At 36.8% G+C, this 24,336-nt stretch overlaps 2 protein-coding genes across 4 annotated transcripts in view; one reads left to right on the forward strand and one right to left on the reverse strand.

The window, feature by feature from the left end:
• Positions 1 to 586, reverse strand: part of LOC123561840 (cyclin-T1-like) — a 35,290-nt gene extending 34,704 nt beyond the window's left edge. For both annotated transcript variants that reach the window (XR_008372713.1, XM_045354485.2), the window contains exon 1: positions 435 to 586. Coding sequence is in view for 1 of the 2 variants with exons in the window: in XM_045354485.2 (XP_045210420.2) it covers positions 435 to 577 (143 nt within the window). In the remaining variant the exon portion in view is untranslated. The remainder of the gene's footprint in view (positions 1 to 434) is intronic.
• Positions 1 to 23,745, forward strand: LOC123561841 (KAT8 regulatory NSL complex subunit 2-like). Of its 2 annotated transcripts, none has more exons than XM_053552844.1 (9): positions 1 to 134; positions 5,441 to 5,703; positions 7,330 to 7,508; positions 8,444 to 8,558; positions 12,107 to 12,270; positions 13,040 to 13,131; positions 14,025 to 14,178; positions 22,409 to 22,578; positions 23,251 to 23,745. In XM_053552844.1, the coding sequence occupies exons 2-9, from the start codon at positions 5,444 to 5,446 to the stop codon at positions 23,497 to 23,499; spliced, it is 1,383 nt and encodes a 460-aa protein (XP_053408819.1). In that variant the 5' UTR covers positions 1 to 134; positions 5,441 to 5,443; the 3' UTR covers positions 23,500 to 23,745. The 2 variants fall into 2 exon arrangements, with proteins under 2 accessions (XP_053408819.1, XP_053408818.1); XM_053552843.1 differs by lacking the exon at positions 1 to 134 and adding an exon at positions 723 to 879.
• Positions 23,746 to 24,336: the final 591 nt, after the last annotated feature.

Consider the following 24,336-nt stretch of genomic DNA (forward strand, 5'->3'; position numbering starts at 1 on the left):
ATATACCAATTTTTGTTCCATACACAACCATCTTCAGTTTTAAAAATTATTTCCCTAGTATGTGTAAAAAAATGAATGTTCCTTAAATTGATTAAAAGTTTAAGGTAATTGGAATTAGTATATATAACTGACAGGTGAGTTTATTTCTTTATTATATAATTTGGCGATGACTAATTTTTCCTTTCTTTGACCTCTTCGTTTTTCGACCATGTGGTCGTCGGCGGACGCGAACTTTTCTCGGTGCTTATCACATTTCGGGCGATAAACGACGTCTTAAATATATATGTCCTCTTCTAGCCAGAAGATCTCTTTTTTCATCCAAGTAAGATGTAAAAACAGCTGCGAAAAGACGGTCTTCTTTCGATTTCAAAAAGAAAATCTTTCTGAAAATGACAAAGAAGTTCTCCGTCAAATGAGAGTATCATATAGGATACACTTGAAGTCGTTGACCCATATCTTGAATAAGATTCGCAGCCTGCTGACGATATGAGAGTTCTTTGTCGGCATCTATCCCACACTTTCGACTGGGAGTGTTCGTAAGTTGTTCTGTTGTAAACATCCATCTTTGAGCCGCCATTCCCCAGCACCGAGATGAAAATGGTTACTTGAGCGCATGCGCAATGGTACGGAGTAATTTTTGACTATTCATTGAATGGTCGTAATTAAATGAAAATTGTCTGAAGTACCATACATGTGAACGATCTTATCCTTCTAAAAATCATAATGAAATTCCCATGCTAACTGGCGAATATTTGAATTTATTTAATACATTTGATATTTTTGATAATTAGGTCATGCAACTTAGTCGCCGTTATTGGCAAGTTGAGGGTAGAAGCTGATGAAACAAGTCTTGAAAAATCGAGATATTTTACGTTACACGTGAGATATATTTGTTGCTCTAACTTGAATGCATGATTTGTACATGATTTTCTTTTTAATGTTACATATATAAGTTGGACAGGAACTGGCATCAAGGCAAAAATTGTGCGTAATTTACCGATGTAGCAAAATTTAGGTCATGGGACTACCTTGTCAAGGGACCATTTCAAAGTTATATTTGCTTGTTGTATTTGTTTATTTGCATCTGGAGCTATGAAATATATTCTTCCCAGTTTGCAGCGCTATTCTCTTTGAATAAAATCGTTGATTTGGACTTCAATTGCTAATCATTTTTTCAGTTGGAGACTGAATTTGGATAGCCTTACTCATTTGGCTTTTCAGGATTACTTATTTTATGACTTGATATTTTATAGTTGTCATCCATATCTGCATTTTACTGTTAGGAAAACAATGACATTAAAAAGTCCAAAAAAGTCACAATAAACTGGTCAGACTTACTTGCTTTAATAAATTAAACATTGATATTCATGTAGAAACTTCAAATGGGACATAAGACTACTGATGACACTAAATTGCAAAAGGAAGTGGCTATTCCTACGGTCCCGTAAGAATAGCCTCACAGGCTATTCCTACGGCTCTCCCGTAAGAGTAGTGAAATAGCCCGCAGGTGGCTATTCCTACGGCTCTAAAGACAGTTTTGTATGTCCATCTTGAACTGCATTGTACGGAATTAATTTAAATGGTATATTTTCGAACAAATGGTTTACTTTTCAGTTTCACGCCCAGGGCGCCCCCTCCCAATAATTTGACCAATTAAGCTAATTCTCATAACAATCTTTTGACAACGAGTCAATTTTAGCTGTGTCCTGCAGTTTTGTAGTTGTTTTTGAGGTTTTAACAACCACTTGTTTTTTTTAAAAAAAAAACACACACACACACACACACAAAAAACGTTGTTTAACATTTCATGGAACTGGGTTTGTTATAGGTCGGCTGACTTTAAAATGTACGCCGCCCTAGCTCCCGTCCCCACTCTAAAAATGCTTCCTACGTGCCTGGCAAGCGCCTGGATTCTTCCTCTAGTACCAGAAAGGCTGGAAAATCATCAAATGACACATTTCCTGTCAATGTTATGTTAAGCATTTTCACACACAATATGTAGCTGTCCGGCAATGAAAGCCTAATGCATGAATATTTGATCACCACCCGAAAGAAAATGCACCAACCTTCCAATCAAAATTTAACAGTGACATAATGAACATGTAATGGAGGCCAAATGCAAGTGGTATTAGAAAACTTATTTTTCCTTGAAAAGATCAAATTTTTATGCAGCTTCTTTAAGCCACGTCCTTTAACAAGTGCATGTATTTATTTCACATCTGCCAAATAAGTATCTATTGTGAAATTGGCGAATTCACCCAGATTTTCCTCTTTTCAATAAAAACATGAAAATGTACTCAGAATGTGAAACATTGTTTATAAGAAGACTTATAATATTTTCTACACGTTCACAAGCACAGGCAGTAATTGTAGTCTAAACTGAAGTAAAACTCTTAAAAAGAAACTTTGAAAAATTAAACAAATTCCTTGAAAAACAGTACAAACTATTTTCTGATGAATTGTTCTTCCACCGCTATAAACCATTTATCTACCTGGTACTAACAACATACCGGTAATTATTGGTTTTTAACCGATATTTGCGCTAAGTTCAGTGATTTGAATATTACTTCCTTTTCTTTAAAACAATGTAAAATAAGACTTACATATCTTAAAGACGATTATCTCTAAGTGAACTGAAAAAATAAGGCAATTAATTTGGATGGCAAGATATGGGAACCACAAACTGTGGTTTGAAATGAAATGATAATAATTTTTACCAAAGTGCTCCCTGTAATCTTTATGACTTTATGACTTGATTTTGCATGTCGATGACCATCTGGCAAAATCAACACCCGTATATACCTTTCGTTTCTAATTAATACTTAGTATAAGTATATTTTTTCTTGAAAATTGGCATGCACACGTAGAAATATATACTTAATAAAAGCTTAAAAGGATTTTAAAAAGTATTCAACACTTTAGATTTTATGTCTTGATTTTGCCTTTTACTTGAGATTTCTTTGCATATATATTCTGTCCAAATCAACACCCTCAAACGTTTTTCGTGAATAAAAGCTTAAAATGATTCTTTAAAAAATTATCACTTTAAATTTTATATCTTGATTTTGCCTGTCATTTAAAATTTCTGCGTATACAGTAGAATCTGGCGAAATCAACACCCATATAAGTTTTTCGTTTCAAAACCACCTTATATATAACTATTTTTTCTTGAAAATTGACATGCAAAGTTCTCTCTCGATGTGATACTAAAAGGTAAACAATTTGTTCGAAAATATACCATTTAAATTAATTCCGTATAATGCAGTTCAAGATGGACATACAAAACTGTCTTTAGAGCCGTAGGAATAGCCACCTGCGGGCTATTTCACTACTCTTACGGGAGAGCCGTAGGAATAGCCTGTGAGGCTATTCTTACGGGACCGTAGGAATAGCCACTTCCATTGCAAAAACAAAACACAAAATATATTTAAAAAATGTCAGCGAGGCAAGTTTATGCATTAATGTCAACATAAATTCATTATCAGAGATGTAATCATTACAAATACTTTGTACATGCACCAGAAAGCGTTCCCAATGGATTAACAGAAATATGCAGAATAAGTTTCGATGTGACGGAGACAGCGACAGTCAAAGTTATCACCCTGTCCCGAAACGTCATATTATTTGGACTAGTTTTGAAAAGGAATTATCACAATGTAGTTCAAGAAATGAAGGACAATGAAAGAATAATTAAAGGCAGCGGCTGTGGGTCTTGAAATATGAATAATGAGAACGATATTTACAAAGAGGAGACTATATTTTACCTTTAAAAATTGAAGATGATTTCAAGTTTGCTCTCATACTTCTGATACATTGTATGTGACAGGAAACAGAAGTATTTATAATTCTTTAATCCCAGAAGAATCACAATCGCAAATTTGATCAATAATAATTAGCAATTTGTATGCTGTAATGCTTATCAAATTCATGCTTTTCTCGGGACTGATGAGTTAAAATAATAAACTTAATGTTGCCTTTAGTATTTTAAGATATATGGATTGTGCTCATGAATTGTTGAATTTGTTTTACTGCTTGAGTAATGAATAACGGTGACTACCGGAAATGGCTCTTAAAAACCCGAATGAGAGCTAATTATAAATTTATAAAATATTTACAAAAAAGAACAATAATGATAATGGCAACTTGATGACAGATAATTACCGGTACAACTTTTACCAGCAGTAATACAGACTTTTTATTCCAGTATATGTATATCGCTTACTAGACCCCTAGCCACTTCCATAATTACAACATTACTATAGAACGGGCAAATTTATTTTATCATCATCATTTTTGTCGAGTCGGTGTATGTGCGTCCGTCTGTCCGATTTTGTCCGGACCATAACTTTAATATGCATGGACCAATTTTGTTTATATATCCTGTAAGGTTTGGTGGAAATCTTCAAACATGCTAAATGGTATAAGAGAAATTGCCATAATTCCATGAAAATCACTGAACCGAAACATGCCAATAATATGCATAAGAAACCTTGCCACTAATCACTCGTGTAAGGTTTGGTGGAAATCCGCCCAGTTTTATTTATATACAAGAGACAGTTCAATTGGAGTTATTTCATTTTTGCTCAAAAATCATACTTATCCCTCAGCACTAAATAATGTGTACAGCAAGTTCCACTAGACTGAAGCCAATTTCTACCCATATTTATTAATGCACACAAAAAATTACATGCCAGGCAGATGTATAATAGCAAATTTATGTGATTAATAGCCTTCATAATACAGCAGTCTTACTTCGGCGATCTTCCACCAGGGATTAGTGTGAAGGTAGTTCTGCATATTATTGTCATGTTCAGATTAAATGATTATCAGCTGAGTCATGACAAATAATTTGTCAGATTCTTTGGTCTGTGCTACTGCTACTAAACCACTGGTTGGAATTCCACCAAACTTTGCAGGAGTTACTGCTGCCAAGCCTACTTGTCTATTTCATTGGAGTGTAATCGTTCAGTAATTTTGCCTGAAGTTATGGTCCTTAATTTGTGGCATTTTACGATTTCTGCACCGTAAGTTGTGCAATTGCAAGAAACAAAAAACCTCTAGATAGTTTAATAACAATTTTAAGAAATAGAATACTTTTAAATTAGATTAAAAATAATTCCTACCTAAAACTGTACCTACCCAACCCTCATTAGCATTGGTCATGGGAGCGGAAAGAAAGACATCTTTAAGGCGGGCATTTTATTAAAAAAAGTACAGACATTTGAGGGTAGTGACCTCTGTCAGGCAGTGCTGCACTTGTAAGGAGAATAAATAATTCAAAGAGTTGAAATAAGATTATTAAAGAAAGATTGCTGTATATTGAAGGCATTTGAATGTAGATATTCATTATACTTGCTTTTATACATCAGCTGGGACAAATAATTTGTTGTGTGTATTAATATGAGAAATGATTATAATGTAATTTATATTTTCTTTCCAGTATATGGTAGCTGTAACACTGAAAATGTTCCGCACATCAAGAACGTCATTCCTGAACAATGGACGTACAAAGACACCAGTTGAGGGCCTGTTCTGTATGTACAGTCATAGAGTGTGCATGCAAAACCGACTTGAGGGGTACGAGTACTGCCTAAAACATATATTAGAAGACAAAAATGCACCTTTCAAACAGTGTAGTTATACATCGGGCAAGCTTGGGAAAAGATGTACAAATGCTTCACCAAAGTCAGACAGAAAAGACGGGTAAGAAACTTTTAATAAGGAATGCATGGTTCAAAACTCTGGCTTACATTTTAGCAAAATCGTGCCTCTTCCAACTTAAAATTTTTTGCCATTTGAAGCTTTTGTATGTAAGCTAGTATTAAGTCGAAAGACTTCAAATAGTTGTGTGAAATATCAGTAGCTTTTGTTATACGCCTGAATTAGCAATTTCGTTTCCGCTCTGTAACATTTAAACCCCTTGAAGGATTTCATAGAAACTACACAAATGGTCACCACATCGAGACTACGTGCAGAGCACATGTTCTGGATGGCTCGCGTAATGGTCACGGGGGTCAAAGGTCATATGTCTATATAACTTTGTTTTGTGTCCGCTCTGTAACTGTTGAACTGCTGGAAGGATTTTAAAGAAACTTGGCACATGATATGTTCACCACATCAAGACGACGTGCAGAGTGCATGTTTCAGATGGCTCGCTTTAAGGTCATACCTGAACCCCTTGAAGGATTTCATAGAAGCTTGACACAAATGTTCACCACATCGAGACAACTTGCAAGATGACGTGCAGAGAGCATGTTTCGGATGGCTCCCTTCAAGGTCAAGGTCACACTTGTGGTCAAAGGTCATACCTGAACCCCTTGAAGGATTTCAAAGAAACTTGACAAAAATGTTCACCACATTGAGACAATTTGCAAAGCGCATGTTCTGGATGGCCCACTTCAAGGTCAAGGTGACACTTAGGGGTCAAAGGTCATATGACTATGTTTCTTGTCCACTCTGTAACTCTTGAACTGCTTGAATGATTTTAAAAAAAGCTTGGCACAAATGTTCACCATATGGAGAAGACCTGCAGAGCGCTTGTTCTGAATGGCTCGCTTCAAGGTCAAGGTCACACTTAGGGGTCAAAGGTCATACCTTTGGGCTTATATTTCTCCGCATTGCAGTGCTCTTGTTTATTATGCAATGGAATAACTTGCAGCTATTTGCATGAATAACCATTCATATCCTGTATTATCAATACCTTTTTATGCCCCTGGCATTCTACTGATGCGGGAGGCATATAGTGATTGTCCCGCCTGTTCGTTCGTCCGTCCGTACGAGGTTAACCAAATGGGACCATTTCGTCAAGCATCAATACCCCTGACTAGAATGACTTGATACTAATGCAGATGTAACCTGTGACCATTCCTCATCTTCAGACATCATCTGACCTCAGTTTGACCTTGACCTTGAACTTGACCTCGTTTTGGACTTAGGTTGCTTTGTATCGACAAGGATGCCACCGGGGCATCAAGCGTTTATTGAACGCAGCTCCTTGTTCAAACATTATGATAAAATATGTTGGAATAAGTCAGAAGTCAGTTAATAAAAGTAGAAAATAGTTTTAAGCAATCAACTTTTTAACAGTTTCTTTTTTCGTCTTGTCTTGCTGAAGTCGCCACATGTCTTAGTTGAGGGAAAGGTGATTTTTCAGAAGTCACTTAAAGTCTGTGACATTGAGACTGAATATAGCTTCTACTCCATAACTAAAGATTTTTCTTAATCCTAATAGCCTCGATTTAGTGATGTAGGGAGTGCAAGTCTTTGTGCGTTAAATATATTTTTCTTTTTCTTATGTTTCATATTAGATGATGACATTTTAAATTGTAGGTACTGTGTTGAGCATGCAAGAAGAGCCATGTTGATAAGACAGAGAACAGCAAGGAAAAAACGTCCAAAAGAAAGTCCTGAAACGCTGCTGGAGGGCCTTGATCAGTACACTACGTTTGGTCGAGGACATTATGATGGACATAAAGAAAAGTCATTCACTGTTGCCAGTAAAGCCTTAGGTGAGTGGAATAAACTCGTACCCTGCTAAATTTCTATAGTGAACTTGTCCATCTTTCAATTTGGACAGTATCATTGACTGTTAAAAGGGGTGCTTACCAAAAAGATAATGAATGGCAAACAGTGTAGATCATGATCAGACTGCAAGGATGTGCAGGCTGATCATGATCTACACTGGTCGCAAAGGCAGAACCAATGGTGTCCAGCATGGTAAGGGTTAAGGGATGTAGAATTGTTTGGCAGAGATTACAACCTGGTTAATGGTGCCATCACTTATTTTTAATCCCCTGCTATGAGTGGTGGGGGCGGGTATAGGGATGGTCTCCATCGGTCTGTCCGTTAAACATTGTGTCCACTCTGTATCTCCTAAACCTCTTAAAGGATTTTCTGGCATGAAACTTTGGTCAAATGATCACCTCATCAAGACGATGTGCAGAACTTGTGTCAGCCATGTCGGCTCAAGGTCACAACTCAAGGTCAAAGGTTTGAGCCTTCAATTTTGTGTTCACTCTGTACCTCCTAAATCTCTGAAGGATTTTCAAATTCATTGATGTCATCTTACATGGACTATAAAATATTCTTAACAACGTCAATGCCACCACCCAATACCATCAACCCTTTCACTATCCATAACAGCGATTCCTGCGATATCGTGGCTTCGGCAGAACCCTGACATGTAATCAAAATAGTGCCTGATGACCCATTACATTTGATGTCTTGAACAAATGTACCGGTAATTGATCACAGCTGGTTGCTATTACTGATAGCCATTACCTCAGGTCTGCCAATAAGTGGAGACAGATTTTCCATAAAGTAGAAAACTGATTGATTTAGTTCATTTTTTGTACACATCTTACTTTAGTTATTGTTTAGTCTACTTTTCAAATTTTAAACAGTTGACCTCTGTTGTTATTTATGACATCAGATTTATTTATAGAATATGCCAGTTCAAGTGATTCGGATGCAGAGACTCCAGTTGTTGACCAGGCATGGCGAGGAGATGGGGACAGTGATGCAGAAAGTGTCGACAGTGAGCAGGAGGATCTACTCAAGTAAGTTACCATAGTGAATTCATGTAATGCAGATTGTTGTCTGCAGTTTTACTTTTAGATAGTTCAAATGGCATGGTCCTAGTTAAAATGGCATGCTCCCTGATTTATGTTAGTTTTTTTTTTTTTTTAGCTTACCTGTCACGAAGTGACAAGGTGAGCTATTGTGACCGCTTGATGTCCGTCGTGCGTAATCTGTCGTCCGTCAACAATTTCTAACAAAATCGTGAAAACCACTGGGCAGAATTACACCAAACTTCAAAAATCTTCTTCTCAAAAACCAGAAGCGCTAGAGCTTAGATATTTGGTGTGAATCATTGCCTAGTGGACCTCTACCATATTTGTTCAAATCATGACCCCGGGGTCAAAATTGACCCCGCCCCACGGGTCACTTGATTTTACATAGGAAAATCTTCAAAAATCTTCTCAAAAACCAGAAGCCTAGGGCTTAGATATTTAACATGTAGCATTGCCTAGTAGACCTCTACTGAATTTGTTCAAATCATGACCCCGGGGTCAAAATTGACCCCGCCCCAGTGGTCACTTGATTTTACATAGATTTCTATAGGAAAATCTTCAAAAAATTTTAAAAAATAAACCAGAAGGTCTAGAGCTTAGATATTTGACATGTAGCATTGCCTAGTGGACCTCTACAAAATTTGTTCAAATCATGACCCCCGGGGTCAAAATTGACCCCGCCCCAAAGGTCACTTGATTTTACATAGGAAAATCCTCAAAAATTTTCTAAAAATAAACCAGAAGGCCTAGAGCTTAGATATTTAATATGTAGCATTGCCTAGTGGACCTCTACAAAATATGTTCAAATCATGACCCCTTGATCAAAATTGACCCCGCCCCAGGGGTCACTTGATTTAAATAGGAAAATCTTCAAAGAATTTCTAAAAATAAACCAGAAAGCCTAGGTCTAAGATATTTAACATGTTGCATTGCCTAGTGGACCTCTACAAAAAAATTTCAAATCATGATCCCGCCCCATGGGGTTACTTGATTGTACATAGAAGAATCTTCAAATTTTTCTAAAAATAAACCAGAAGGCCTAGAGCTTAGATATTTGACATGTAGCATTGCTTAGTGGACCTCTTCAAAATTTGTTCAAATCTTGACCCCCCCACCCCCCAGCAGGGTCAAATTGATTGTACATAGGGAAATCTTCATAAATTTTCTAAAAATAAACCAGAAGGCCTAGATCTTAGATATTTGATATGTAACATTGCCTAGTAGACTTCTACAAACGTTGTTCAAATCATGACCCCCGAGTTAAAATTGGCCTGCCCTGGGGTAACTTTATTGTACATCGAAAAATCTTCCAAAAAATTTCTAAAAATCATCTGTTTGACATTTGAAACATGTAGCTCCTATTACTCAGGTGAGCGATCCAGGGTCATCATGACCCTCTTGTTTCAAGATTTTAAGACATTACTTCCATTACATTACTTTGTAAATTTATTTAAGTGACAGTAAACTAAATTGATTTTAAGATATGTAAACAGTATCTAAATGTTTTTAAAAATAAAATTACGAGTTGTATGTGGTATTTACATGTAGAAAAATACTCCTGATATTTGTAAAATTGAGAATGTCAAATCTAAAAATAGAAACACGCTTGCTGTTGGTAAAATGGAGAGGTGTATGCAGAATCTGTAAATAGAATGGACAAAAAAGCTCTAAAAAGGCAGAACTATCTGTATTTAGAAAAACTTTCAAAAGATAAAAAAAAACATGGGAAAGTCCCGCAGTAGAAATAATTATAAGTTAAAAAAAAATGAAAAAATTGTTGACTGATTGTTTAAACTTATCACAGTTACATTAACCAACAAAGTCCAAATTAATGAAAATGAAACCAGTGATAACTTCATGTTAACTTTTAGCCTGCTTGCAGCAAGTGATTCTGCCTTTGTGACCACTGCAGACCAAGATCAGCCTGCACATCTGTGCTGATCATGGTCTGCACTGTTCGCTATTCAGTATGTAAACTTTCATGGAACACCCCTTTGAATAATAAATGGTGCTACCCAAACTGAGTGATGGACCAGTCCATTTTAGAAATTTTGCAGGCTAAAGGTTAAAAAACTTCATACCATAATTGAAATTCATGAATTTTTGTCCCCTTGAAATTGACATTTTCTTTCAACTAATCATTCATTATGAAATTCTATGCCAGGCAGTATATTCAAATTGTTCCTCACTAGTTATGCTTGACAGAGATTTAATTTTCTTGAAATGTGATATATTCTACTTTCAATAAACTTAATTGAATTCATAAAATCCAATGTGATTTAACCGAGGGTTAGGAAAGATCTGGTATGAAAGACAGTAACACTTAGTGCTTTGATTAATGGACAGTCAAACCTGTGTTAACCAGCAGACCAAGAGAGCAACAGATTCTGGCTGTTTAAGGCAGGTAGCTGTTTAACCAGAACAACACACTCGATTCTTGAAGTAAGCTGACTGGCTACTTAGTGGTTTCTTAACAGCTAGTCACTAAGGCAGGTTAATCTGTAGGTCTTATCAAGTATTGGTTAGAATACTGTTGTTTACAGTTTTAAAATTAAATTTAACCTGATATTGGGCTTTTCCTTCATATAAACGTACAGATTTTCTGTCTGAAAAACAACATGTATTTAACTAACAAAAGCTCAGTGATATTTTTGGGATTTAAAATTTTTTTTTTAGAACAACCTGTGGCTTTTTGAAGGGGAAAATATAGCACGATAAACCCCCAAAAGGGGAAATGCAAATCATTTGATTTTCATTTTAACAAAAACAGTAACAATTTGCAAGAGCTGATGCCAATGTCCTTACGAATTTGGCACCTGATGAGAAGTAGACACAGTTAGTGTGACATAATTATCAGTCGGTAACAGCTGCACCAGTTGTAAATTTGAAGCAGCGTGGGGGTAATTGGGGTTGAAAAATAATAAACGTGGACTTTCATAAAATTATTCACTTTGCATATTAAAGAACATTTCTTTAAATTCCAAGGGGAAAATGTGACTTCTTTTAAGGGAAAATATAACAAATTTAGGGGAAAGTATAACTTTTTTTGTCTATGGGAAACAGCCTGTATTTGGCTGTAAAAAATAGGGGGAAAAAATCACTGACCCTGTATTCAGCTTCCATCAGATATGGAAAAAAATTCAATGGTTTGACTACTTGCTACAGTTGTGACAACAGAAATGACGTAATAGTAGCATCTCATCATTTTATGTGTTGAAAATTTCACCGTTTTAAACAAGTTTTCAGTCGTATTAGCCTAAAATTGTAGTCAATTTTGACCAGTAGAACACATGAAAGAGGTATATTTGTATAATAAAAGTGTTATTCAAGCAGTACCTTGATCTGCAATGATGCATTTGTCTCTTGTGGATTTTACGAGGTGGAATCACAGTTGGTACAAGTAGGATCAAGGGATGGCAAAATCCACTCTTAGCCAAATACCGCATTGCAAATTGAGTTACTGTTGTGTTACATAATATAACCCTATTATCTTTCTTTCAGAACAGAACATACATTTTATCTACTTATTTCAGGCATGCAGGTGTTTACACAGCTGAAGAGGTTGCTCTGATAATGCGTGACAAATTGATACGACTACAGTCTCTCTATATAGACCAATTCAAACGTTTACAGCATGTAATGAAAGAAAAAAGGCGCAAATATCTACACACTGTTGACGTTGAGAGAGAAATGTTAGGTACAACATTCATTTCTAATCAAGATTTAGTGTACAGTACATAATTCTTGCTCAAATTTTCTTGAGCTGTTTATATATATATATATATATTGATGCATATCACAGCGTTTACTATGAATGTGCTTTACTTACAAGCAAAATGAATTATCCTAGTGGACAGCTAATTGCTGCCATTACTTATAGAAAGAATGAGGAGAACAAACAAGACAGCTGATTGATATACAGTCAAACCGGTATTAAGCAGTAGGTTAAAGTGAGCGACACAATCTGAGCCGCGCCATGAGAAAACCAACATAGTGGCTTTTCGACCAGCATGGATCCAGACCAGCCTGCGCATCCACGCAGTCTGGTCAGGATCCATGCTGTTCGCTTTCAAAGCCTATTGCAATTAGTGAAACCGTTAGCGAACAGCATGGATCCTGACCATGCGCAGGCTGGTCTGGATCCATGCTGGTCGCAAAGCCACTATGTTGGTTTTCTCATGGCGCGGCTCATCTGACTACTTAAGGTAGATGGTTGCTTAAGACATGTTGACATCAGAACAAAAAATTCATCTGACTACTTAAGGTAGATGGTTGCTTAAGACATGTTGACATCAGAACAAAAAATTTGGATATAGGGAGTTAGTTGATATGCTTTATAAGGGAAGTGACTGTTTAATACATGTGGTCATCTAGGCAGGTTCAACTGTAGTTTGTATGTCAATTGTTACTTTGTTCTCAAAAAATTTAAACGATTATTGTTTTAATCGGTATAAATAATATTTCAGGTGGTGTTGGTCAGTATGCAAAGGATGTAGATAGCCAGGAGAACTGGAATAGATATACTGCAATGAAGAGATATCACCGACGATTTGGTGGTGTAAGTTGTTTAGTATATTTGCAAACGATCGAGTGTCTTGCTGTCTGACATCATAATAGTACTAGGTTACTTGTAAATCATCGTCATTTTTGGAGGACTAATTTTCATGTAATTGATGGTTAAATGTATCTTGATAAATTGTCTGCACGTACCTGCAAAATGTCAGTTTTTCAGGCGAAAAAACGAAAATTCAAAAACAGCATATCTGCAAATCAATAAAAGTATACAATTTGAAAAAAAATCTGTGTCAAAAAGACATATATGCAAAAACTATCTTAAAAACCACACCAATGTGCATGAATATGATTTGAAAGAATCATTTATTGCATTTTATTTTATATCTTTGCAAAAGACGTGGGAACACTTTACCTTTTCGAAAATGACTTTTAAAAATTTTGGCAAAAATGCAGGTTCGTCCGTTTCGAATGAGGCCAAGGATATCTAGTTAGTAATTTTCAGTGAAGTGAAAATATGATCTAATGACTTTCAGACTGATCTATAATATTGTAGAAAAACCCTTCAGTGTCATGTGTTGCTAGTGTGTAAAATGCGTGGAATTTTTTTTCTTCACCCAGTAAATCCCATGGTACAGATTCAGTTTTAATAGAGTATTCTGTACAGTTCATTTCACAAATATCAAATCTGATAAAATTCATTAATTATACAGTATTTCCTAGATATTCCTGTGTTTAATGCTATGAAATCATTTAATTTTCATGGGCATGGAATTTTGTGGGTTTGTCAAAAATAGCTATTTCAACGAAATTTTTGTGGATAGTTCGTGAGTTTTTAGCATTTTGATGTAAACTATGAGACATAGTTATTGTATCTGTAGGTTAAGTTGGACAGACCTTTGATTTTGATGTCACTCGAGGCTATTTAAATTATTTCAGGAGGCATTGTTACACCGCCAGTCTAAGGAGCGACGTATAGCTGTTTCAGAGGGTAGTAACTACAAACCACCAGCACTTAATAAATGTAATTATATACAACTGGGAGAGAAGTGCCAGAACCCAATCATTCCCCTCTCAAAATACTGCCTGACACGTATCCTTCTAGCTAAACAAGCTTATTGATAATATTAAAAACTTTGAGAAATGTCAAGGAATGTGAGAAATACACATTTTAGTCTAAATGTGAATAATTATTCCTGAGGTCTCTAACGCTTTAGTTCTTATGTCTTAATCTTCATACTAGATAAATCTACAATTTTTATGTTTTAGTAATATTAGATGCACTTATCTTAAAAATCATTGCATCCTTAATAGTTTGACCTGCAGCAACGATGTAGGCAACTAGTCGGTGATTACACTATTAAATATAGCTGCTTTATTACGTTATGATGTGTCCCATCATTTAACGCTCGCTATATACGACCACAGGAACCAGTTGCACTCGCAGGGCGTTCGGTTGACCCAAGGTTTCGTGTTTTGACCCGTGAAAACCGGGAAAAACTTGTAAATGCCCCGTACATTGGCTTTATCCATGGAAATTTATTTTGAAGGGCAGGGCACTAGACAACTTTTGGGGACAGGTACCCATACCCTCAGGAAGGGGAATTTTTCGACATTTTAGGACGAAAAGGGGAAGTTTTAGCCATGTATATGTAACTACTTTTCACACTTATTAATACTGTTTTCAGTCATTTCTAACTGATGTGACTATATTGCAACAGTAATCTTCCTTAGAGGCACTATATAATATTAAAAGAAAGAGTTAATATCAATTTGTGTCAAACAACCTATCATCAGGGGAATTTTCTTCTGAGAAAGGGGAAAAAAATATTATTTTAGGAGGGGAATGGTACCCACATTCGGCCCCAAAAATGGCCAAATGAGTGCGCTGAAGGGTCTCGAGTTCAAAGTTGTCAGTCAAAATCCCTGTGAATTTCAATATTGTTAGCCGCCACAAGTGGAAGTATGGAAGTAGGTGGAGTGTCTTATACTAATTAGCTACTGACAGATGTCAGTCACGCAACGAGCTGATTGACACGTCATCTCGCAGTTTGTACAGTAACGCCCGTCATTATCAAAGGTGTTTCTTGATCAATGTGTAAAAGTTTATTGATAAACAATGAGAAAAGCAGCCTATTATCATGTTTGTACCACTTGTTAATTAGCGGTGTAGCCTACAGCTTTTGTTGTATTGTTACATGTCTTGCCAACTTAAAATAAAAACGTTACCTTATTACTGAACAAAAAATTGGATAATCAAAATCATTATTTTGTGTGCTTGATATGATTATATGAGCTGGTCGCCTGTTATGAATTGCTTACATAAATCTAATGACTAATGTACTGTGTAAAAGCAGTATTACATGATGTATATAACATTGTGAATTTTCCCCAAATTGGCCTTTTCACGTGATTTTTTCCCCTTTGACCAGTTTCCAGCGTCTTCCCCATCTAAAAAAACAACTTTGATTGATGTTACTTGGGTAATGTACGTGCTGCAATATGGGCATTAGAATGTTCAATATATAAATTGATAATTTTGTTGTAGGGTTTCCTAATTTCAGAAATATATAAAAATAAATCTATTACAACAATATAAATAAGAGAGAAAGTAAAACGATTAATATAAGGGTCAAATAATAATTTGTGGCAGGAAAGCTGTGTTGCCTGAAAATGAATTTGTGAAGGTTTTCATCTTATTTTTTGCTGAGCCCGCTTGCGGAAGAGAAGACATAGTCGTCCAAATGGCTGTTTGGTGTATGTCTGTGCGGATTTGTTTGTACGGAACATAACTTTGACATGCATGGAGCAATCTTGGTTTTATTTGGCATGAATGTTAACCTCAGTGAGACGGAGCGTCATGCGCAAACCTCAGGTTCCTGTCTCAAAGGTCAAGGTCACAGTTGGAGTTCAAAAGTCATGTCAGATCTTGTCCGGCCCATGACTTTGACATGCGTTGAGGAATCTTGTTTATATTTGGCATGAATGTTTAACTCAATGAGGCGGAGTGCCATGTGCAAACCCCAGGTTCCTATCTCAAAGGTCAAGGTCACAGTTAGGGGTCAAAGGGTGGACTCGATATGTTGCTGTGGGCATCTAGTTATGGAAAGCCAGTAAACTCCCAAGACATTAGTCCGGGAAAATAAAACATGTTTAAGGTTATCTGACCCTAACATTATTTTTTATCTAAATAGGAGTTTCAATTTTTTTTTTGTCATCAGAACTGAATGTCATGGATATTTAATTCATGAAAAGTTGTGTTTACAGCTTTATTCACTTATGACAGTCCCTCCATCAAATAGAAATTAGAACCAAAAAATGGAAATCCTGTCTATCTACCCTATTTTTTAGCTCACCTGTCACAAAGTGACAAGGTGAGCTTTTGTGATCGCGCGTCGTCCGTCCGTGCGTCCGTAAACTTTTGCTTGTGACCACTCTAGAGGTCACATTTTTCATGGGATCTTTATGAAAGTTGGTCAGAATGTTCATGTTGATGATATCTAGGTCAAATTCGAAACTGGGTCACGTGCCTTCAAAAACTAGGTCAGTAGGTCTAAAAATAGAAAAACCTTGTGACCTCTCTAGAGGCCATATATTTCATAAGATCTTCATGAAACTTGGTCAGAATGTTCACCTTGATGATATCTAGGTCAAGTTCGAAACTGGGTCACGTGCCTTCAAAAACTAGGTCAGTAGGTCTAAAAATAGAAAAACCTTGTGACGTCTCTAGAGGCCATATATTTCACAAGATCTTCATGAAAATTGGTCAGAACGTTCACCTTGATAATATCTAGGTCAAGTTCGAAACTGGGTCACGTGCCATCAAAACTAGGTCAGTAGGTCAAATAATAGAAAAACTTTGTGACCTCTCTAGAGGCCATATTTTTCATGGGATCTGTATGAAAGTTGGTCTGAATGTTCATCTTGATGATATCTAGGTCAAGTTCGAAACTGGGTCATGTGCGGTCAAATGCTAGGTCAGTAGGTCTAAAAATAGAAAACCCTTGTGACCTCTCTAGAGGCCATATATTTCATGAGATCTTCATGAAAATTGGTCAGAATGTTAACCTTGATGATATCTAGGTCAAGTTCGAAAGTGGGTCACGTGCGGTCAAAAACTAGGTCAGTAGGTCAAATAATAGAAAAACCTTGTGACCTCTCTAGAGGTCATATTTTTCATGGGATCTGTATGAAAATTGGTCTGAATGTTCATCTTAATATCTAGGTCAAGTTTGAAAGTGGGTCACGTGCCATCAAAAACTAGGTCAGTAGGTCAAATAATAGAAAAACCTTGTGACCTCTCTAGAGGCCATATTTTTCATGGGATCTATGAAAATTGGTCTGAATGTTCATCTTGATGATATCTAGGTCAAGTTCGAAACAGGGTCATGTGCGTTCAAAAACTAGGTCATTAGTTCTAAAAATAGAAAAACGTTGTGACCTCTCTAGAGACCATACATGTGAATGGATCTCCATAAAAATTGGTCAGAATGTTCACCTTGATGATATCTAGGTCAAGTTTGAAACTGGGTCACGTGCCATAAAAAACTAGGTCAGTAGGTCAAATAATAAAAAAACCTTGTGACCTCTCTAGAGGCCATACTTTTCATGGGATCTGTATGAAAGTTGGTCTGAATGTTCATCTTGATGCTATCTAGGTCAAGTTTGAAACTGGGTCAACTGCGGTCAAAAACTAGGTCAGTAGGTCTAAAATTATTAAAATCTTTTGACCTCTCTAGAGACCATATTTTTCAATGGATCTTCATGAAAATTGGTCAGAATTTTTATCTTGATAATATCTAGGTCAAAACTGGGTTACATGAGCTCAAAAACTAGGTCACTATGTCAAATAATAGAAAAATCGACGTCATACTCAAAACTGGGTCATGTGGGAAGAGGTGAGCGATTCAGGACCATTATGGTCCTCTTGTTTTAAGGTAGTGGGGGTGGGGGAGGGATAGCAGGTGTTTTTTTCTTTCTGCCCTTAGGGCTATACACTCGAGGTACCAAAATGGGGCCATGTTTTGTCTGCTTTTAAACTTTATGAATGATCAAAAATCAAGCTACAATAGCTAATTATGTCTCCCACCACACAGTGGTGTGGGAGACATATTGATTTACTCCAGTCTGTGTGTGTGTGTGTCTGTCTGTCACAAAGCTTGTCCGCACTCTAAGTCGAACATTTCTCATCCGATTTTCACCAAACTTGAACAAAATGTGTTTGACCATAAGACCTCGGCCAATTTCGATAACTAGCCAAATCAGTCTATGCATATTGGAGTTGTGGCCGTTGAATTACCAAAAATCGGCCTTATTAACTCTTGTCGGCACTCTTTAAGTCGAACATTTCTCATCCGATCTTCACCAAACTTTAACAAAATGTGTTTGACCATGAGACCTTGGCCAAGTTTTATAACTAGCCAAATTGCTACAGGGATTTTGGAGTTACGCCCCTTGAATTACCGAAAAATGGGCCTTTTTACTCTTGTCCGCACTCGAAGTCAAACGTTTCTCATCCGATCTTCACCAAACTTGAAAAAATGTGTTTGACCATGAGACCTCGGCCAAGTTCGATAACTAGCCAAATCTGTCCAGGGATTTTGGAGTTACGGCCCTTGAATTACTGAAAAATCAGCCTTTTTACTAAGTCGAACATTTCTCATTCGATCTTCACCAAACTTGAACAAAATGTGTTTGACCATAAGACCTCAGCCAAGTTTGATAACTAGCCAAATCGGCCCAGGCTTTTTAGCTCACCTGTCACAAAGTGACAAGGTGAGCTTTTGTGATCGCGCAGCGTCCGTCGTCCGTCCGTCCGTGCGTGCGTCCGTGCGTAAACTTTTGCTTGTGACCACTCTAGAGGTCACATTTTTCATGGGGTCTTTATGAAAATTGGTCAGAATGCTTATCTTGATGATAGCTAGGTCAAGTTCGAAACTGGGTCACATGCGGTCCAAAACTAGGTCAGTATTTCTAAAAATAGAAAAACCTTGTGACCTCTCTAGAGGCCATATTTTTCACAAGATCTTCATGAAAATTGGTCAGAATGTACACCTTGATGATATCTAGGTCAAGTTTGAAACTGGGTCACGTGGGTTCAAAAACTAGGTCAGTAGGTCTAAAAATAGAAAAACCTTGTTACCTCTCTAGAGGCCATATTTTTCATGAGATCTTCATGACAATTGGTGAGAATGTTCACCTTGATGATATCTAGGTCAAATTCGAAACTGGGTCACATGGGGTCAAAAACTAGGTCAGTAGGTCTAAAAATAGAAAAACCTTGTGACCTCTCTAGAGGCCATATTTCTCAATGGATCTTCATGAAAGTTGGTCAGAATGTTCACCTTGATGATATCTAGGTCAAGTTCGAAACTGGGTCACGTGGGGTTAAAAACTAGGTCAGTAGTTCTAAAAATAGAAAAACCTTGTGACCTCTCTAGAGGTCATATTTTTCATGAGATCTTCATGAATATTGGTCAGAATGTTCACCTTGATGATATCTAGGTCAAGTTCGAAACTGGGTCACGTGGGGTCAAAAACTAGGTCAGTAGGTCTAAAAATAGAAAAACCTTGTGACCTCTCTAGAGGCCATATTTCTCAATGGATCTTCATGAAAATTGGTCAGAATGTTTATCTTGATGATATCTAGGTCAAGTTCGAAACTGGGTCACGTGTGGTCAAAAACTAGGTCAGTAGGTCTAAAAATAGAAAAACCTTGTGACCTCTCTAGAGGCCATATTTCTCAATGGATCTTCATGAAAATTGGTCAGAATGTTTTACCTTGATGATATCTAGGTCAGATTCGAAACTGGGTCAAGTGTGGTCAAAAACTAGGTCAGTAGGTCTAAAAATAGAAAAACCTTGTGACCTCTCTAGAGGCCATATTTTTCATGAGATCTTCATGAATATTGGTCAGAATGTTCGCCTTGATGATATCTAGGTCAAGTTCGAAACTGGGTCACGTGGGATCAAAAACTAGGTCAGTAGGTCGAAAAATAGAAAAACCTTGTGACCTCTCTAGAGGCCATATTTTTCATGAGATCTTCATGACAATTGGTGAGAATGTTCACCTTGATGATATCTAGGTCATGTTTAAAAGTGGGTCACGTGCCTTCAAAAACTAGGTAATTAGGTCAAATAATAGAAAAACCTTGTGACCTCTCTAGAGGCCATATTTTTCAATGGATCTTCATGAAAATTGGTCAGAATTTTTTATCTTGATGATATCTAGGTCACATGTGCTCAAAAAGTAGGTCACTGTGTCAAATAATAGAAATAACGATGTCATACTCAGTTCAACACTGGGTCATGTGGGGATAGGTGAGCGATTCAGGACCATCATGGTCCTCTTGTTTAGCTCACCTGTCACAAAGTGACAAGGTGAGCTTTTGTGATCGTGCGATGTCCATCGTCCGTGCGTGCGTGCGTGCGTCCGTCCGTCTGTACGTAAACTTTTTGCTTGTGACCACTCTGGAGGTCACATTTTTCATGGGATCTTTATGAAAGTTGGTCAGAATGTTCATCTTGATGATATCTAGGTCATGAAACTGGGTCACATGCCGTCAAAAACTAGGTCAGTAGGTCTAAAAATAGAAAAACCTTGTGACCTCTCTAGAGGCCATATATTTCACAAGATCTTCATGAAAATTGGTCAGAATGTTCACCTTGATGATATCTAGGTCAAGTTCGAAAGTGGGTCACGAGCCATGGAAAACTAGGTCAGTAGGTCTAAAAATAGAAAAACCTTGTGACCTCTCTAGAGGCCATATATTTCATAAGATCTTCATGAAAGTTGGTCAGAACGTTCACCTTGATGATATCTAGGTTAAGTTTGAAAGTGGGTCACGTGCCATCAAAAACTAGGTCAGTAGGTCAAATAATAGAAAAACCTTGTGACCTCTCTAAAGGCCATATTTTTCATGGGGTCTGTATGAAAGTTGGTCTGAATGTTCATCTTGATGATATCTAGGTAAAGTTCGAAACTGGGTCATGTATGGTCAAAAACTAGGTCAGTAGGTCTAAAAATAGAAAAACCTTGTGACCTCTCTAGAGGCCATATATTTCATAAGATCTTCGTGAAAGTTGGTCAGAACGTTCACCTTGATGATATCTAGGTCAAGTTCGAAAGTGGGTCACTTGCCATCAAAAACTAGGTCAGTAGGTCAAATAACAGAAAAACCTTGTGACCTCTCTAGAGGCCATATTTTTCATGGGATCTGTATGAAAGTTGGTCTGAATGTTCATCTTGATGATATCTAGGTCAAGTTTGAAAGTGGGTCATGTGCCTTCAAAAAGTAGGTCAGTAGGTCAAATAATGAAAAAACGTTGTGACCTCTCTAAAGGCCATATTTTTCATGGGATCTGTATGAAAATTGGTCTGAATGTTTTTCTTAATGATACATAGGTCAAGTTTGAAACTAGGTCACGTGCCTTAAAAAACTAGGTCAGTAGGTCAAATAATAAAAAAACCTTGTGACCTCTCTAGAGGCCATACTTTTCATGGGATCTGTATGAAAGTTGGTCTGAATGTTCATCTTGATGATATCTAGGTCAAGTTTGAAACTGGGTCAACTGCGGCCAAAAAACTAGGTCAGTAGGTCTAAAATAATTAAAATCTTTTGACATCTCTAGAGGCCATATTTTTCAATGGATCTTCATGAAAATTGATCTGAATGTTCACCTTGATGATATCTAGGTCAGTTTCGAAACTGGGTCACGTGCGATCAAAAACTAGGTCAGTAGGTATAAAAATAGAAAAACCTTGTGACCTCTCTAGAGGTCATATTTTTCATGAGATCTTCATGAAAATTAGTGAGAATGTACACCTTGATGATATCTAGATCAAGTTCAAAACAGGGTCACGTACCTTCGAAAACTAGGTCCATAGGTCAAATAATAGAAAAACCTTGTGACCTCTCTAGAGACCATATTTTTCAATGGACCTTCATGAAAATTGGTCAGAATTTTTATCTTGATAATATCTAGGTCAAGTTCAAAACTGGGTCACATGAGCTCAAAAACTAGGTCACTATGTCAAATAATAGAAAAAACGACGTCATACTCAAAACTGGGTCATGTGGGAAGAGGTGAGCGATTCAGGACCATCATGGTCCTCTTGTTTGAATTATGGCCCTTGAATTACTGATTGGATCCGCTCGTCCAGACCATCTAATTGGATCCACTCGTCTAAACTATCTAGAGAAACCAGACATTTTTCATAGGGGCAGTTGTGGGAGACATGCGCTTTTCTCAAAAGCATCTCTAATTTTCATATGAAATTAGTTAAAATCAGCTGTGTTTACTTTGCCTTAACCAATGGTTAGATATTTTACATGATTCTCACCAAGTGTTGTTCAGAAAATGTAGGTTTGGCGACGGAGAATGCGGTCAGCCAGTAGCAACACAAGAGGATGTTCCATACTGTAGTCTACACCCAAGACTTCCCAAGGACTTGGATACAAGCAGTGCTAGTCTCTCTGAAAGTACAGCCAAGGTAAGATAGTAAATGGGTTGGTTGATATGGTTCTGTACTGATATTTCAATTTTTTTACTCGTTAATTGCGGGTCCAAGGTTTGTGCTATTGATACAGATTTGTTATATGAAAGTCAAAACTTGAGAAAAAATACTTTGAAATTTAATTTTTATGTAATTAACACTTACTGAATGGCTTGCCGGTCAAAATGAAAAACTATTGGCTTCAGATGGTTGGCAGTAGTTTTTACTACTTACCAGCAAACCATTCAGTAGGCATGGCAACAGTTTTTAGATGAAGAGCAAGCCATCTGTTAAACAGAGGACAATGGTTTTGCCAGTTCATTTAGTGTATATTGAGCAATGAGTCTATCTCAAGTGGGCCTTAATCTGGCTTGGACTCTTTTTGTCCAATTTAAATTTAATCAAAGGTAAAACAGAAAGTTTATGATTTACTAGACTTAGCTGTCTAGGAGAAAATACTAAGTCCTTTACAATTTATTTTTGTTGCAAGTTAGAAAAATGTGTTAATGGTTAATTTAACTTTGCTGTCAGAAAAATAGAAGTATGAAAATGAAATATTTATCTGAATTGTCCTTTTTATATCACATTGAAAAAGTAGTGCTTGGAAATGCATTAATAAGATGTTGACATTATTACTAAATTACATGTATGTGTAAATTTTGTTTTCAGATTGAAACTCCCACTGAGGATATCATAGATGTTACAACAGATGTTCCCATGGAAACAGGACATGCTTTGTCCAAAAATCACATTGCTGTGGAGACAAATGAGCATAAACAAGGAACCAGTTCTCCGGGAGAACCAGTGTCAGAAGAGGCACTCATGAAAAAGGGGAAATACCTTTTCCATCATCTGAAGAACTTAGATCCACATACTGGCGAATTTACCTCCCCTGAACCAAGTTCTGTAGAAAAATGAAGTATCCAGATATACACAAAACACTTAAAAAATAACTTGAAAATAATCCATTTGCTACACATTTATGTGCTAAGAGTAAGAATTGTCACTTACTTTAGAAGTTCTGTTGAGTTTTTCAGTTTTGGTTGAGTGTTGGAGACAAAAAATACAAGTGAAGACTTGTCTTTTACTACACAGACCAAGTGCTTAATAAATGTTTATAATTGTTATGATGGAAAATTAATAAAAATAGATATTAACATGAAAGTCTGTGAAGTATTATTTAAAATGATCAGATTGAGTTTTTAGCTCACCTGTCACAAAGTGACAAGGTGAGCTTTTGTGATCGTGCGGTGTCCGTCGTCCGTCTGTCCGTGCGTCCGTCCGTCCGTAAACTTTTTGCTTGTGACCACTCTAGAGGTCACATTTTTCATGGGATCTTTATGAAAGTTGGTCAGAATGTTCATCTTGATGATATTTAGGTCAGGTTCGCAACTGGGTCACGTGCCTTCAAAAACTAGGTCAGTAGGTCTAAAAATAGAAAAACCTTGTGACCTCTCTAGAGGCCATATATTTCATAAGATCTTCATGAAAGTTGGTCAGAACGTTCACCTTGATGATATATAGGTCAAGTTCGAAAGTGGGTCACGTGCCGTCAAAAACTAGGTCAGTAGGTCAAATAATAGAAAAACCTTGTGACCTCTCTAAAGGCCATATTTTCCATGGGAACTGTATGAAAGTTGGTCTGAATGTTCATCTTGATGATATCTAGGTCAAGTTTGAAAGTGGGTCATGTGCCTTCAAAAAGTAGGTCAGTAGGTCAAATAATGAAAAAACGTTGTGACCTCTCTAGAGGCC

The sequence above is a fragment of the Mercenaria mercenaria genome, chromosome 10 (genome assembly GCF_021730395.1).
Source record: "Mercenaria mercenaria strain notata chromosome 10, MADL_Memer_1, whole genome shotgun sequence".
Lineage (NCBI taxonomy): Eukaryota > Metazoa > Mollusca > Bivalvia > Venerida > Veneridae > Mercenaria > Mercenaria mercenaria.